General features: G+C 35.5%; 1 protein-coding gene across 2 annotated transcripts in view; it reads right to left on the bottom strand.

Moving 5' to 3' along the window:
• Positions 1–1,219: 1,219 nt before the first annotated feature.
• The window catches only part of LOC131048393 (DExH-box ATP-dependent RNA helicase DExH6), an 86,824-nt gene continuing 69,932 nt past the window's right edge, over positions 1,220–18,111 (bottom strand). For both annotated transcript variants that reach the window (XM_057982342.2, XM_057982343.2), the window contains 9 exons: positions 16,401–16,491; positions 16,238–16,296; positions 14,782–14,952; positions 5,312–5,364; positions 5,195–5,228; positions 4,944–5,033; positions 3,815–4,855; positions 2,584–3,684; positions 1,220–2,288 (listed from right to left, as the gene is read on the bottom strand). In XM_057982342.2, coding sequence (XP_057838325.2) covers positions 1,788–2,288; positions 2,584–3,684; positions 3,815–4,855; positions 4,944–5,033; positions 5,195–5,228; positions 5,312–5,364; positions 14,782–14,952; positions 16,238–16,296; positions 16,401–16,491 — 3,141 coding nt within the window. In that variant the 3' untranslated portion in view covers positions 1,220–1,787. The remainder of the gene's footprint in view (positions 2,289–2,583; positions 3,685–3,814; positions 4,856–4,943; positions 5,034–5,194; positions 5,229–5,311; positions 5,365–14,781; positions 14,953–16,237; positions 16,297–16,400; positions 16,492–18,111) is intronic.

Here is an 18,111-nt window from a genome sequence, read left to right as displayed (position 1 = left end):
CGTTAAATGAATGCTATGTTCATGCGATTGCAGATTTGAACCTTGTTTGTTGGTGTATTACAAACTTTATTGATGTTTTAAATCTCTATGACCCAACATCTGTAATTATAATCACTAACTTGAAATGCAAACCAAAAAATCTCTCTGACCCAGCATTTGTAATTATAATCACTACCTAGAAATGCGTAAGGACACCTTTGACGAGTTTGATAACAAAAGGGAGTAACATTTGTAATTATAATCACTACCTAGAAATGCTCGACACCTTTGACGAGTTTGATAAGAAAGGGGATACTCCCTTATAGTTCTACATTTATTTCAAATATATATTTTAAACTAGTGATTAAAAAATAATAATATAACAGGAAATATTATTTTGACCGAGGAATATCATCTTTTTTTCTTTGTAAACTATTCAGCAAACTATAAAAAATAAATAAAAAAATTGACTAGGCAAATAAATAAATAAACACTATGAATTATGGAAATAAATATTGACTGTCGATATATTCGTGCATTGTTCATCAAAACTGGTGATTAATTTGTTCACACTTTTACACTTACCATTCTCTCGACATAGATCTAACATCTCCCGAGAAATAGCTATAAGACTCGAGACGTCAACCCCAATGTTCCTATATATTCTCACACCTACGGTGGTATAGCCACCTCAAATCATTTGGATAACCCTTAGCGCACCATACCCGAATTTGTACTAATCAACATTTTCCTAGATCCTAACTTTTGAGGTCTTGAATGTGCTGGACCTTTTTTTTTCTTCATTGATACCATCAGATGCATGTTCTATGCTTTTCCTTTTATCAATATTATTTAAGTCAAGCTTGATAATCAAGGCGTGTGTACTGCAGTATAGTTGTGCACCTGAAAACAATATAGCGTAAGAGAAGACAAACACTTTCCTGCTAAATACTTGTTAAAGGTTCCCATCCACTTTGCCAAACTAAAATTGCTCAAGAGACCGGTATTGACATGAAACGATGATCAAGTTGTGTTGTTCTTGTCATCAAGATTCAAACCCCTTTGGATGCTATTAATGAATGCTTTAAATGGAGATGAGGTCCCCCAATTCATAGCTCCATATCAAAATCACTAACCTCTTAGAAAAAAATATGTTCAGGAGAATGTTTTAAATTCATGTTAAAATTGTCCGCAATCATTATAAGCATTTGACAAACTCAATTTTACCGAACAGCCAGCATTCAAACAAGATATGCATTAGTATGTATCATTAATTGTGTATACTGGTGCCACAAAAGTGGCATTCAAAGCGTTCAACATGGAAGATAAAGAGAGCATATATCTATGCTGCAAAGAAAATTTAGGGGGCTGTTTCAAATTGATAACAGAACATTCCTGATCGGGAGCAAGTAATTCAGCAAACTGATGTATACAATACAAAAATACAGCTCCCCTGGTCCATGTGCCACTACGAACTAACATCAATCTTTGTTGCACTTTAAATGGTAGACTGCAAGTATTTTTTAAAGTTTTTTTACTGATCCCATTTATAACCTCCTAATAGATCTCCAATTGCTTGGGTCTCAATGTTTGACGTAAGGCATGGACCTTTGATAGATCATTCACAAGGCAATTCATATTCCAACAGATGTTCTGATTTCCAGGTCTACCCTTGAGTTAAGAATTCTACAGTCCAATAACAGTGGTTTTCAAATTAGATTGCAGCCACTGCTTGCCGTCCACCACATGTTCTCTCTTTCATGCAAGGACATAAACCAAACATGCTCATGGTCTATCCCAATTTGGCCTTATCTACTGCCTCGGGGCCTTTTAGATGTTGTGTCATTGCACAGCACTGGTATCTCCTGTGAATGTTCTACTCTATTATTCCCATATGCCACTCTCCCATCACGAACTGGTACATAGAGTTGCCTCACATTACGTGAGAAACCATTTTGAAGTAGGCCATTCTCTGATCCTCGGGGGTTCCTGTTTCCTGGACTGACACCAGGGCTTGATTTTGTTTGATAAGTATTTCCTTTATCATCGTATATATCTGCATCTGTCCCTATCGATGTCCTTGTGCCTGACGAGCCTCCCCGTTGACCATTTTGTCTCGATATCCTGTTCATTATGGGTGAAGAACCTCCACGAATGTCCGAAACAGTCATCATCCGTGAATGAAAGTCCTGATGTTCTCTTTTCGTAGGAGTCTCCACATCTAGTCCTCCGTCATAGGATAGCATACACGCAGCAGCAAAAACTGATTCTCCAAGAATAGGAGGCAAATTATTACGGGGATGCTTGATCTGACAAAGATAAATTAGATTAGGTGAGATACAAGAATTTTGGCCCAGCTCTGAGGTTCTGTGATTGGTATTAAAAACCAACCATAAAACCACAGTCTGTCTACATATGGATTTAAAAATTACAGGTACTTACTAAGCATAACAAGCATGAACATACAATGTTTGCATTTGGAAAACATGTTCCGGATATTACAAATGAAATAAAGAGAAATCTACAACATCTACCCCCACTGTATGGTCTCATAAGGAACGCCTACCGACGTCAAAGGAAAGTTTCAGAAAAATGAAATCATACTTTGTATAATACTGCAGCTGAAAGCCTCTCTCTTAAGCAATAAAGTTGAGCTGCATCCAGTGATGTTGCTTCAAATCTAAACCAACGATCTATAACCACCATAACTTCCTTATCTGGTGAAGACATGATCTTGTGGTGTTGCTTTTCAGCAGGAAGTGTTTTAAGACTCTCATCTTCCTCCTCGCTGTCGCTTACTTCATCATCTTCTTCATCATCATCCATTTCATCATCAGGATCAAGAGGTGCAACCACCATTTCTGTAGCAAGGAGGAGTAATGGATAGGGTTTAAAAAGAGTACAATTTTTGATAAACACCTGTGACTCCCCACGCGTTACCTCATCAAATACCAGCAGTGGACTTTTCAATGAACCATTTGATTGTTTATTATAATGCACCAATCTGAAATTTGATGAGTGTGGATGAATCCGGACCTTTTCACCTCTGGCAGTCTGCACTACAGCTTTCTGACCTGTTGGAAGTGGTGGTAACAATGTTCCAACCATTGGATACAAGCCAGACACTATAACTGCACGTACAATACCAGTATGTTGAGCATTCAAGCTGCAGGAATCTGCATCCCAGGGGATAAATCCCTTTTGAGCAAGCTCTCTCCGCAACTGCTTACGCATACCATCTAACATAGACATTAACGAATGAGAAACATAATATTTTTTACAAAACTCAGCTTGTTGTTCCCTATTCTTTGCTTGTTTCCAGCGATCAAATGCTGCAATTGCTGCCAAATGGTCACTATAACCCCCATACATTGCTATTAGGTCCATCTTTGCTGCATAAGCTCGTTTTTTCTCATTTGGTCCCATAGGTAAAACAAAAGGCTCCCTGTAGCCTGCTACACTGGCTAATGTCAAAGCAGGATCAAGGCAGTTCATCAATATTGCAAATAAAAGCATTTTGCTTGTTGATGGATGAACTGGCAAAGAACCCAGCTGCTTTCCTAGTTCTGTAAGTTTCTCATCATGTGTTAAAGCCCCAATATCTTGTAGCACTGTGATAGCATTACGAACAGCAAGATCAACTGGTGGATCAATAGCCTTACTTATAAATTCACTTATGTTACAATATGGATTTTGTAGCTTCACCTGATTCATTTACAAGAAAGTCATACACGAATAAGCATTCCACAGACAATATTGTGAATGGAAAATCAAAAAGATCTTATCTTCACAGTAGCAAATTGGATGAAAAGGTGGATAAGAATCTACAACTTACCTGCAAACACAGCTCCTCAAGAGGAGTCCTCTTAATCTCGGGTACCTGATAGTCAGGCAACGCTGCAAAACGGAATTTAGAGAAGAGATGATAACAAGTGCCTGTTTGGCATCGCCCAGCTCGTCCTTCTCGTTGTCTTGCACTTGCCTTGGATACCCATGCTGTTTGAAGAGTAGATACATTACCATAAGGATCATAGCTTTTCTCTTTCATTCGACCACTGTCAATTACATAGACAATATCATCAATAGTTATTGCAGTTTCAGCAATGTTTGTGGAGAGAACAATCTTTCGAACACCACTAGGTGGGCGTTTGAACACTTTTTTCTGCTCCGCCGAGGGAACCATAGAGTGCAGTGGCAGAATTAGGTACTTTGTGCTGTTGCTGAAGATGGGAGATGCTTGGAAGCGCTCTCTGCAACGAGATATTTCCTCCCATCCAGATAAGAATATCAGTATAGCTCCTGGTTCTGACACAGAATTGGTCACAGTAGGATATTCACATATCTTTATCAACAACTTCTCGATAAGTTGAACATCCACCTCATCCACATTAACACTGGTCATATATGCTTTTAGCAGCTCTGCTTCCTCAGTGGCTGATTGTAAATGAGATTTCTCCTCTATGTGTTTCAAGATGAGCTCTGCAGCTTCATCTTGATGGTGCCTCTGAGCCCATTCTAAAGCCGTACTTCCATCTTGTGCCTTTAGAAAACAGTCAGCACCAAAGGAGAGAAGCAGAGAAACATCATCCACTCTACCTTTGCCAGCAGTGACCATTAGTGCTGTAGCTTGAGTTAAGGAATGTTGATAATTACAAAGTTCAGGAACTGGACTTCCTGATATTATATCCATTAGCAAATTAAAATCATCCTCTAACCAGGCTAAACCGATGGCCTCATCCATTGCAATTCTGTCTTCTTCAGTCAGCGATGAACTGTTCTCACTTAAAAAATTCTTATTATTATCATTATTTACAGATTTTCCATCCTTACTGAATCCTACAAGAGTGAGTACATCCTCCAAATAATATGTATGGACCTAAAAATAACAAGAAAATGTCAGGTTCACAATGTTAAGAAATATCCAATACTTGCAGGATGGAACAATTTGAGAATGAAAGGCCTACCGGGTAAGTGAATCCAGGAATGCGAATGATTGGACAGTTGTTAAAATACTTTGAAAACTTTTCCGCATCAAGAGTGGCACTCATTAATATCTGTTCATTATGAAGATATATTTTCATGCCAATGAATTTTCTTCCTTCACTTTTGTTTAAACAATCAGAATGTAAAGCTTTATTAACAAAACAAAAAACTCAACAGAAATGAAAGTTTTCCTCAATTAAACAATCTCACAACAAAGGCAATAGAAGCTAACCAAGCGTAAATCTGGCTGAGAATGTAGTAAATCTCTGCATCCAAATTTTAGAAAGAATAATTAGTCACCAGTACGGATTAAACTAATTATAAACTACAATTGATAGTGACACATTACCTCAGTATAACTAGCATAAAATCACAAAAACGATCCCGCTCATGGATTTCATCCTGTATAATTGATGTGAGAACCAAAATCTACATGAGTTTTCTATACATGTTGGCAGTTTTATAAACAAAATATATGCAAATAATAGAATTAATAAAACATAAGTTACTTCACAAAAGAAAGACAGAGGTAATGCTTGAACTGGACCTTTTACCATCTTATGATAAACTAAAAATTAAAAAACAATTCCTTGTCCCTGAAAGGCCAATTTCATATGAGCTTTTGAAATATATCTAAGCCCAATTTTGCATTGCATTAACTGGATTCAAACAGTTTTAACATTTGCCAATCTCTATCAGCTTTGTAAGTTTTGCTTTAGGCACTCCTGCATTACTGATGTTACAGGCTGTACATTTGAATAGCACTGACCTATTGTTTGTTGTCTAAAACCTTTTTCTTGAAGATTTTGGCTCGTCTGATGCATTATGCTACCTGAGGCGGAAATCTACAAACCCTGTAATTTAGCATTGGATTGTTTGATCAATTTGGTCTGACCTTGTAAGGGTATATGTATGATGAACTTGTTTTGGAATTTTGTAGTGTTTTAGACTTGTACGGGGGTTATTAGCTCCAAAACACCATTCTATTTTCTTGAGATTTGCCTCAAAGTCAAACAACTCAGAAGAGATTTTAGTGAGTGTGAGAACCAAAATCATTTAAATCAAGAAAAATGAACCAATTCTATAGTCCAAGGCTAAGTCACAAGGTTCGAGTTCTGCAACAATGAAATTCGAATGAAGTTCAGCAAGGACAAAAAAATCGAAATTAAATTTGCCTTAATAAATTTAATTTTTTTTTAAAGTATAAGAATATACCCTATAAATTATCAAATTAGTTTTATTATTTTTTAAAGAGGAAAGATCTTAAATTTAAATTTGTTATAACTAGATATTAGCAAAGTTAACCCGAGTTTCCAGGACGAGGAGGGCAGGGGGCGGCAGGACGCGTTTCCAGGACAGCAAATTTTTTTGCCAAATTTGGGGACGGCGGGGGACGGCTATATAAAATATAGGAAAAATTTAAAATATATAGGAAAATTTCAAAATTCTAAATGTTCATATGAAAACATGGATAAAGCATGCATACATAAATTATATTCATATGAAAACAAAAAAACATGGATATAGCATGTGTATGATACTATGAAAAGTTGAAAACATTTTAGAATGTAAATTCTGAACATACAACATTGTTGATACTCAATAGACAATATGCAATTATGCATTCATAAATCAGAATTTCAATTCATTCACATTGTCAATATGCATATCAATAGACTCGGAGGTTAAATTTTCCCTACTTCTATCGACGCAGTTTCCCCCCATATTTTTCAACGAGGGTTTGGGGGCGCTGCCCCCAAGGTGGGGTGCAGGGTCAAGGGGCAGCACCCCTTGCGCGCTCCCTTGTCCTAAAACTTATTCTTTAATAAAGGTGTTGGGTGTTATTTTTCTATTGACTCGCCAAGTTTGGCGATTTTCTAATCTCTGTGTCAAAACGCCCAAACTGCTGCCATATAGTTTCATTGTTAAAATTATGAATTATATTAATAAATTTAAAATTTTATTTATGTTATCTTTTAATTTTTTTTATTTTTAATAACAATTTGAATTAATTAATAAGGGGCCTATATAAGAAAAATTTAAATAAAAAATTGAAAATACAACTTTTTTAATATTTTTTAAGGGCCTTAGATATGGGGGACGTCTGGCCGTTGTCGGGACGGATTGGGGACGTCCCAGCCGTCCCCGGGACATACGGACATCCCCCAGAGCTAGGGCAGGCGTCCCCCCGTTTCGGAGACGTCCCCTCAAAACACAGGGCAATTTGGGGACGGGAGGAAACGTCCCCTGGCCGTCCCCGAAACGTCCTCAGGACAAGGACGGGGGTTTTCAAGTCGGGGACACGTCCCCGGGTAACTCTGGATATTAGTTATTTAATAAAAAATTAATATAAGTAAAATAATATTTAAACTTTTTATTGACTGGAAAGTCGATATTTAAATTTAAAATACAAATTTAACAAACATATTTTTAAAATTTTATAGAATAAAAAAACGAAACAAATAAATTAAAAGAAAAAACGCTTTGAAATTTTCATTGAATCCCAATACAACAACGAAAAAAAAGACCTAAATAAATATCTATGAGTCTGTCCGTGAGGAGTCCCGCAGGAGCTGCAGCTGCGTCCAACTTGCTGGGCTGCGCTAGAACATTTTAGAGCTACGTCGCCAATTTGGGTTCAGGGTTTGCATTCGGTGGTTCACCTATTTTCCCCCCCAAGTTTTTATTACAGCACGTAATTGGTAAAAACTGGATTGATTATTTACAAATGATCAAATGATCATATTAAATAATGTACAAGAGAACGATGTTTCTAAATAAGAAACAATCATAAATAGAAAGAATCTAAAAATTACAATATTTACATTATTTTACATAATTGACCATTAATAAACAATAAAGAATATATTTCTAATACCCTCCCTTAATGGTCAATCTGTCAACAACACCAAGCTGCTTCCTGAATTTAGCAAACTTATCTGGACTGAGAGAGTTGGTGAGGATGTATGCAGTCTGATCCGCGGTTGGAACATACTGCAACTGAACTGAGCCATCTTCAACAAGCTTCCGAATAAAATGACAGTGAGTTTCCACATGCTTGGTTCTTTCATGGAAGACGGGATTCTTGGCAAGTTTGAACACTCCCTGATTATCACAAAACAAGGGAGTTGGACCTGCTTGAGATATCTGCATATCCGCAAGCATCCGGGGAAGCCAAACTACCTCACATGCTGCCTTAACTGCTCCTTGATACTCTACTTTTGTCGAGGAGAGAACCACTGCGTGCTGCTTTTTACTAGTCCAAGTGACTGCACCAGATCCCAAACTAAACACATATCGAGATGTTGATTTCCTGCCATCAACCAAACCTGCCCAATCTAAATCCGTGAAAGTTATATATATATCAGAGTTCCACTGGCAAGTCCCGAGCAGAGTGACCCTAGCTGAGTCTCAGGGACTCATGACTCTCCAAGACTCGCTCTAGGCAAAAATCACTAGAAATTGGGTTTTTTGCCGAATTCTGCCGAATTTTTGCCGAGTCTTGTCGATTTTTTGCTGGGTCCTGAGTCAGGTCAGCCTTGCCGAGTCCGAGTCTCGTTTCTATGATATATATATATATATATGACTGCTTTCATGAAAGCTCTTCTTCCTACATACCCAACCTATTTAAATTATTGTAATGTCCCTTATCTAGTTACTTGGAAAGTGGGGATAATTATATATCAAATATTGGTTTCAAGTTCAAGAGATGTCTCTCCCTGATGATACTAATGTTATCTTGCAGATGAAATACAACTGTCTAATAATGATAATATTATTCAAAAAGAACGATATATGAGTTGGCTAGTGGATTGATATTGTATTTGATATGATCCTTAGAAGCACATAAAGTTATAACATTCCAATCTGCAAAACTATATATATACAGAGATATGTCCTCTTTCTGATATAATGATATAAGTTATGCACCAGATCTCTGGTAATGCTAATAACCTTTCCTTTTCAACTACACTGACACAGAGTGGATTGTTGTTTCAGATTAACTCTCAATAAGTATGCAGACACTTATGTCTTTGCTATATCTATTGTGTCAATATACTTATCCAGCTATGAATACGATGATATCACCTATAGTGATAGGTTGCTGTTTTTGGTATGGAGATATGTAACTGCAGCAAGTTGCGATGTCTTTGATATGGATAGTGTTCCTTTGCAACCAATTATGGATAGTGTTCCTTTGCAACCAATTATGTGCCTTCGGCAATGGCTCCCAAAGAGCGATCCAGAACTAGAATAAGAAATAGGAATAGAACTCCCTATGAATTTGTATAATCTGAATTCCTTGGTACCCCACATTGAACGAATTTGACCTGCATTATATACTTTCATTTTGTCTTTTCGTTGAGTTGTGAATCTTTATTCAGAGATCGTGTCTTTCCATTATGAATTAATCGCATATCTTAATCATATGTTTAGCTTGCTTAACTGGATCGATTTATTAATCATGAGTTAAATATTAAATATTTCCTCTCATTCATTACTGCGATCCTTAAATCATAGAAGATTATTATTGTGAATCTAGGGGATGACTGGGTAATCTGGATGGGTCCTTCTGTTTCCTCATCCCTTGATCGACTTCTTGCAGATCTACTGTTCATGATATCGATAACTCTTTAATTCTCTCTAAACATCAATTAGCCACGCCTGGTTATTATTGACGATATGATTGAAGGCTGTTGAATATACAAATCGCTATCTTAACAGTTGCTGACTAATCACTTGATTTGTGTCTTCTCCTTAGATCGATGCTTGTTAGGATGACGTAGTCGACTTACTTGAATTATATCCTACGTGCCTATTATACCATCCTCGATAAAGGAATCTTTATTTAGTTTTGGCCTTACTCACTATTGATGTATACGTTGGAGACTTGTTATTACACTCCAATAGCTGGAATCATTTTCCTTATTCTCCTGTTCGCGATAGACATTGGATCGCTAATTCAGATATGATTGATATGACTGTAAATATTTTCAAATCTTATTTACAAATTCGTCTCCATGGGAGACTTCTCGAATTTGGATGATCTCGATGGGTATTGCTTATGTGAACTAATCTTAGTTCGCGGGTGGGACATTACAATTATTTCAAGCAAGCAATCAATTGAAGCCACTCATTTTTTATTAGTAAATAACTTAATTAAAAGATGGCTGAAAGAGGAAAGGCATTTGGAATAAATATTGAAACCATGATAGAGTATTTGCTATGCTCATCAGAAAAGCAATTCTTCCAATAAACTTTCATCGTCCACGAGTGAAAGAAACAATCGAGGAGGAGTAGAGAACAAGGATACATAAACGGCAGCAGCAACAGTCAACACTATTAGAAGCAAAATAACAGACAAAACTTGTTTTGTGAACGATGTGGTAGAAATGGGAGGCCTGAGGTTCACAAATGCAAAACATCATAGGATAAAAGTGAGGCCTATCAAAAACAAAAGCAAGCATATAAGGGATGAAGAGAATTTCAAAATTAGATTCAGCTCAGTTTGCAACTTAATGTGAGCTTTCCATGTCAGATGATGTCAACTATGCTTCAATTAATGCAATCTAGTATGATACTTGGGTCCTACATGATGATGCCACACAACAAATGATTTTTCAACAGGACTTTTTGAGGGATTTCATGAAGATAGATTTGGTCCAAAATATTTGGCAGATAGAACAAGTCAGCAACCTTAAAGAAATGGGACAATTCAACTCAAATCACCAAGACTTCCAAATTTCATTCTCCATAATGTTCTATACCCTTCCTCAGCTATAACAAAACCTCTTGTCCCTGGTGCTCATTCAACATCAAGGCCACTCCATTTTATTGGATCATGGAAAGGCAATTATCTAAAGAAAATGTGACAATGTATCTGTCCTACAACATTTATTTCTCATGATATATTAAGAAGTTTTGTTTAACGAGTATGGGAATTGTAAAGCAAAATTATATATTTGTTCCAAATATAATCACTAAGGGGCATTGGTAATACATATAGCTCCCTAGGAGTAGATATCACCTTTGTTGACCTATGATTTTCATGAAGCTTTCACTTCATGTAGAACATAACACTTCAGGAATATTTCTGTGCATTTTGGCACCTGTCATCCTATAATATTCTTAGGGTGACCTAATCAGACATGAATTTTAATTTTCCATAGGAAACATATATTTGGCAAAGGAAATTATATTTTTTAATATTTTATATACTTTTTTACATTCAAAAGCAAGCCACACCGAGTTTAGAAAAGAGCAGCTGACCACCATACCCAATTATCATGCCCAAAGAAGCAATAATCTGCAAAAAATCACGATTATATCTGAATAATCACAAATTATGGAGCAAGCCAATTTATTCCCTGAAAAATCTCGATTCACAAAAAAATTGCTGTCCAATTTTCAACAATTTTTCGTATTAAAATTAAGTTTAAAAACACTAAAAAATGGCAAAAAAAGTGAAAAAAATTGTTGCAAAAACCCAGGAAACCCTATAAAAACTAGTGAAATTACTGAATTGCTCAGAAATAGGGCCAATTTTGAGATGGAATCAAAGTCAGTGCAGAATCAACATGGAAATAATTTGTTATTTTGTCCCTTAGTTTTCTTTCGAACCTCTAAAAAACCCTAAATAAAGGAGCGGGAGGAGCAATTGTGGTCATCAACCAAATTTGAAAGGGCCTCAATCATCCTAAATTGTGGGGGCAATATGACATAGTGTCAAAGCAGCTGGCAAATCTGCCCTAAATTGCAGCTTCAATATGACTCTCTTTGCACACCCCGCCACATGGATTTTGATGCAAACAAGTATATAATTAATATTATACACTAATTTTAAAATTATAACTATTATGCACTATTATAGATAGCACTTTGAAAGGGAAGGAGAGAACCCCAACAGTTAATAATTAATATCATACAGTATTTTTAAATAAAAACTATTATAGACTATTAATGTATAGTAAGTTACGTAATAAACTATATATTAAAAATAATGTAAAATTTATAATGTACATATTTAATTTTTAATATAATATATAATTTTTTATTTTTTTTATTGAGGAAACTTGTTTTTTACCTGGTCTAAGCCCAAAGAGACCACTAACGGAGGATCTCTTCCCATGGGGCCATTTCTAGGGGGTCATCATTCCTCACGCTTTACTTGTTCAAATCCACGAGCTAAACAACCCAACAAAGGCACAAGGCCAGTTTACAATTTCACGCACTAAAATACAAATATAAGAACTTCCATGATACTTCTATATTATTAGCCTTCCTGAAATGAAGAAACGTTGGCATTACAATACAATGCAACACCCCTGGACATAAAATCATTTCCAAAATGTGATAGTGCAAGTTTATCAAGATGAAAAACAGATAATGAAATGGCAGCAAACATATTACCAAACTAACATATACAGAATCTGATATATAGAAATCATTAGTATTGTGTGGGATCCAATCAGCAATACAAAAACTCCCAACTGTTGGAGAATTAGCATGTTAGCGTATCTGAGTAAAAAGAGGATTCACTGTTCCATTCACTATTGTCATCATTAAAAACTCCGTGTTATTGTATTTAAATAAGAGAAGTATCATATCAAGATATGATATTATGTATTGTAACATATAAAGTAACTATAGTTTCAAAAAGTCAACTTCTTGAATCATTTTAATACATCAAAAGGTCTAGAAAAAATGAGTGTCGACTTTGGATTCAAAATATTTAATTGTAAAGATACATGTCAAAGATACTCTGCTTGGATTAAACTGCTGAAAACAAACAAATATGAATGTAAGAGAAGTTCAATAAACATTTACCTAGATGAGAAACCAAAGAAGCATTTGGATTAGAACCCATATCCTTTCTAAAAGAACTTTAGGAAGAAAAGAGTTTATGTCAATGCCATGTCATGTTTCAGTCAGCAAAACAACACAGCTTATATTAATGCAAACAATTTAAAAAATAAGCAAACCAAGTCTTCTGTTGGTAGAAAGTGTCTATGAACACTGATACAAAGAAAGGGGAAAATGAAGACATGTGGTGGCTTTCTCAAACATCCTTCTTCAACTTTACTATGACTTTTAGTCTTTTCCAAACCATATCATTTAAGCTTTGACCTTAACTTTCTACACTAAAATCTTATCTTGTTCAAATCAATTCTGATTATGCTTTCTTTAAATTTAGTCACTAGTGTTGAGACATGGACCAGCTAGGACTCGAACCTAGGACCTTCCATACGCTGCTGGAGTGCTCTACCACTGAGCTACTGGCCCCTCTTGGACCAGTCCATTGTCGGTCCGGGTGTGGCTTATTTCCAACACCAACACCCCCCCCCCTTAAGCCACACCTCTCGTGTGCTTGGGGCTCCTAGCCTGGACCTGGCTCTGATACCATGTTGAGACATGGACCAGCTAGGACTCAAACCTAGGACCTTCCATACGCTGCTGGAGTGCTCTACCACTGAGCTACTGGCCCCTCTTGGACCAGTCCATCATCGGTCCGGGTGTGGCTTATTTCCAACACCAACAACCAGAAATTGTGGGTATGGGGACAGATGCAGTCCACATTCTTTTATTGCAGTTTCCTGGCAACTATTAATTTCTCAAATCAAATCTGTCCTTGAAAAAAAAATTAAATCTGCCTTGTCTTGTACTTTCTATAAACAAATATAATCTTTTTGAAAATCAAATCTGATTTGTTCTATTTCAAATTTCCAAAATCAAATTGTATTATTCCTTTTCATTCATTTTAGATCAGGAGGCCCCAAGCATATACATTTTTGCACGAGACAATTATCAAACCAGATGTTACAGGAGACATATTGTCAACACTAGGAGGAGAAAAAGCTTTGAAATTTGAATATAAAAAGGAAAATTTCAAATTGCTAAATAAATAAGAGGGCTGAGGGGTGAATGGCATGGAAGGAGTAAGCTGTGTTGTGTAAATTCAGGAAATAGGATTAAAAAAAAGAAGTAATTCTTAGATCTTTCTTGAGTTACGGTTTATGATATTCATTTTGTTAGAACCAATAGCACCATTGGTGACCCTATCATGCCATGAACTTCACCATTTTACACCATTCATTTTGCAACTTGTCAAAAACCTGTAGAATGCTATCAGTCAAGAAAACAGTTTTGACCAGAATCACAAATGCTGAAACACCCATTTAACTGTGTCAAATATTCTATATTAAACTGATTTAGTAAAGCATTTTAGTATTTCACATTTAAGAGCCCTTAATTGCATAAGAAATAGAAATTCATCTTCCATAGGTGGTTCTCAAATGTAGAAGCTAACAGTTAATTGCTCCTGGATATTTGAAATGTTTATGAAGAGTAAAAATATACAATTTTGATAGTTAGCTAGATATCTAGAAATCAAGTCATGCCAATGTGATACATTTTACATTCATAGCATGCTATGCCTTTATATCTTCAATGTATTAATAATGCACGTCATTATAAATTTATATCTATTTAAATTTCACATTAATCACTCAATAACAATATGTTGGTATTTTAATTGCTCAATGCTGGCTCAATTAACTTAAATTATGATATAATTTTTGGACCATAAATTTGCAATTAAAGGACTGCTGAATATCTATGCCTTGCTAAAACCCACAAAAATGAACAGAATATTGTGCAAAGAAATATATAGATCATCTACAGTTCCCCTCAAAACACAAGAAAAAGATAAACTAGAAAACATTCAGCTGATCTTTGAAAGCATCAAAACCAATCTAATATATAAATAAGTATTGGTGCGTAGAGTGATTCACCAAATAAATGAACACATTATAACATTACCACAATGATATGAGTTGCATCCAAAGAACACAAGTTTCGCAGCTTCTGGCTTTGGCCTTCTGCCTCTGCTTCAGAAAGTTGACTTCCTGATTCAATCAATCTCCGTAGCAGGACTCCATTTGTACAAAACATTAGAGACGAGTGCTTTCCTCCCTTCGATTCCAGTCTTATCTGTATAGACAAAGGAAATAAATCCACATATAGTAGATACACATTAACATACATACATGATTGTGACTGAATTATATTGTTTTCTGGACCAAAAACTATGTTTATGATAAATTCATCACACCAAAATGTACTGTATATAGAAATCTCTACTGCCTATTTAGAGAAACAAGAGTAAAACCTTAAGAGAGATGTAATCTGGTTTTATAAAATAACTCTTATTTTTCTATACCAAATTTTACAAGTCTAGTTCTTTCATCCAAGACTACACTAAAGAAATATAAAAACCACAAAATAGATGGGAAATACTGCCTTTGCAAGATTGTGAACCGCTACAACAAAGAACACCCACAGCAACAAGGAGTTGAAATAAATAAATACCCTTCAAGTTCTGAGAACACAGGGAGAAGATGCACCACAATTGTATATAATGAGCAACATATAAGTTATTTTAACAGAAAAAGATAGAAATGGAGGAAAATCAGGGACGGGTTCCAAAACTAAGTATTGAAAACTGTCTGGGCATTAGAATTCTAGCCCCAAGAAAGGCAAATCGTATGCATGCAAGTTTTAATTAATATTAAAACCTTGTAAATAATATATTTATAACCAATTACTTTATACTCATTATCCCAGCTGTAAAAATTGCATTTTATACATTTTGAAGTTCGGACAGTGTAACAATGATAATAAGTTCAACTTACAAATATATCTACAACTATTTTACCACTGGTACAAGGAAAAACACCTCAATGTTTAAGATTTCAAATAATCTGCTCTTTATGTTAACTTGTCTTCCTTTCTAGCATATTGTCATAATATTCAACTTCTTCTGACAACTTTGTGGCACACAATTTTCTTTGATGCATCATCATTCCATTTCAATTTCATTATAGTTGTCTTCTACATTTGAACTGTTACTACAACTACTGCAAAAGCCAAATTCCTTTGTCATGACCAATTCAGAGGATTGTCTTGAAGTAAAATATTCAAGGTTTCATAATTTCAGATAGTTGTGCCCTATTTCCATCCCCTACATTTTGTTTTGGATTGATGAAAGCAATGAACAATATATCTTTGATAAAGAAACAGTATTACTTCAAAAAAAAAAAATTCATTGAAATACAAGGCAGCTTAGTATCCAAAGTCAGCCTGAGAATATAAAATACTTATATCTTTGAACGTTATTTTTCCTCTGTACTTTTTGTTTCTTATCACTTTACCATTTATTTATATAACAAAGCAGATAGAACACCATAGCATGGGGATAAGAAATCAAATATAATACCTGATACCCAACAGTGCTTCCAATTTTCTCTCCTCTTTCGGAAGCAATTCTCTCAGCAACTGAGATCATTTATTGAAAATGTCAGTTTCATATTTTTACTTAAATATCTAGAATATTAAGAACAATCTAAATATATTTGAGGGATTGAAACAAAACTAGACACCTGAAGTTGCTGATATTCGTCGAGGCTGTGTACACAGTAATTTACAAGCTTTGCCTTGGCTCCACATATAATCTAAAATGAATTGTGGGACCTGCAACGGCAGAAAAAGAAAATTTATTAATTATGCTATCCAATAAAGCTTCTCAAGCCAGTTGCTAGAATTATAGAAAACAGTAATTAATAACTTCTATTTTGGATAGTGGTAAGATAACCCTTACATTAAAGGATACACGTTTGAACAAGTTAATAGAAATATTGATATGCTGGTGTCCTGGTTGGTGGATATAACAACAATCACTCTTGTATTGCATATGGTTAAAACCATATGCACTAATGTTTAGAGCCCTATTTATACTAATATATTTACATTTTTTATTTTTTATAATTTGTAGGTTCATAACTTGTTCTTTCTTATTGAAATTCTGTACTCAAAACACTATGAAGATTCTATTTCTGCTTGTCGCCAAAATGCACTGCTGAAAGCCTCATATTACGATGTGTTTCCATGAAGCTGGAAAGAGATATTGAGTTATGTTGTTGATACTGATAATAACTTGAACAAAATGGTATTGCAATAGTGTCAACCATTTGATGCTAATTCAATAATTTAGTATCATAGGTGCATGGTCAAAATATATGCCTCAACAAATCAGCTCCAAGGTAGTTTCAATACATTTTTAATGGAAGTGATGAGGTAGAGGTGCATAAATGATTATCTTTGCATTTACAAATTTAAAATGTGGCATTTCACACAGCAATCAGTAGCTACTAATATTGGCACGTTAAACAGCAGATTTGGCTCTGGAAGTACAGATATGTTTAATCATTGATTCAAGTGGATGTTCATAAAATTATGTATACTACTAAATTAATAAGGCAGTAAGTTACCAGGTATGTCCCTAAAGTACCGGAAAGTTGGAAACAATGCATTTGTATACCCAGCATGGCTCCAGGTATAATATCTTTGCATTTGCAAATTGATCTTGTGACCATTCAGTGAAGAGTAAGTTTTACTGCTATGATGACACTAATTATCAGATTTGGCTTTGTAACTACATTACCAGATTTAAGGGGACCCAAGGCCATACCCAAATGAGTCAAGGTACAGATCAGGGCATGCCCAGGGCACACACATCCCTAGAGTGTGAATGCACGTGATGAGCTCTGAGTGAACCAGCAAGGGACCCAAAGATTTTCTTCAAAATGTCATCTGACCAAGCATCACCTCTTTGGCAACATGTCACAATGATTGAGCAACTTAATGGAGGCATGGGTTATCTTCGCCAATGTAATGAGTATCAAAACAAATATAAGAGCCCTTATAGTCAACTAAAAGCTCACCAGTGAACCTTTTTTAGCCAAGGAATCACAGTTTGTAGTGGGCACAACGAACATGAGTTGTAAAATGAACAAGTTCTTGCCAAGATCGAACAGAAAAGACGCACATAGTGCAATAAAGAAGGCAAGATCAAGATCCCATCCTTTGGCCAAGAAAGGATCACACAAGCCATCTTTTCATTGGGAAATCATATTCCCAAGAAAACAAAAGCCCCTTTCTTTCCCTCAAAAGAACTACTCAGGATGCAGAGCCATTAGAAAGGTATTTCGGGTTCAGGCAAGAGGCATTGCATGTTGCACTTACACCAACAGACTTCATTTCAACCTCATCAAAACACCATATTGGTAGGAAATGACACCAGTTAGTTAGAAA

This window comes from Cryptomeria japonica, chromosome 8 (genome assembly GCF_030272615.1).
Source record: "Cryptomeria japonica chromosome 8, Sugi_1.0, whole genome shotgun sequence".
Lineage (NCBI taxonomy): Eukaryota > Viridiplantae > Streptophyta > Pinopsida > Cupressales > Cupressaceae > Cryptomeria > Cryptomeria japonica.
The sequence above is the reverse complement of the archived record's forward strand: the minus strand, read 5'-3'. Positions and strand labels throughout refer to the sequence as shown.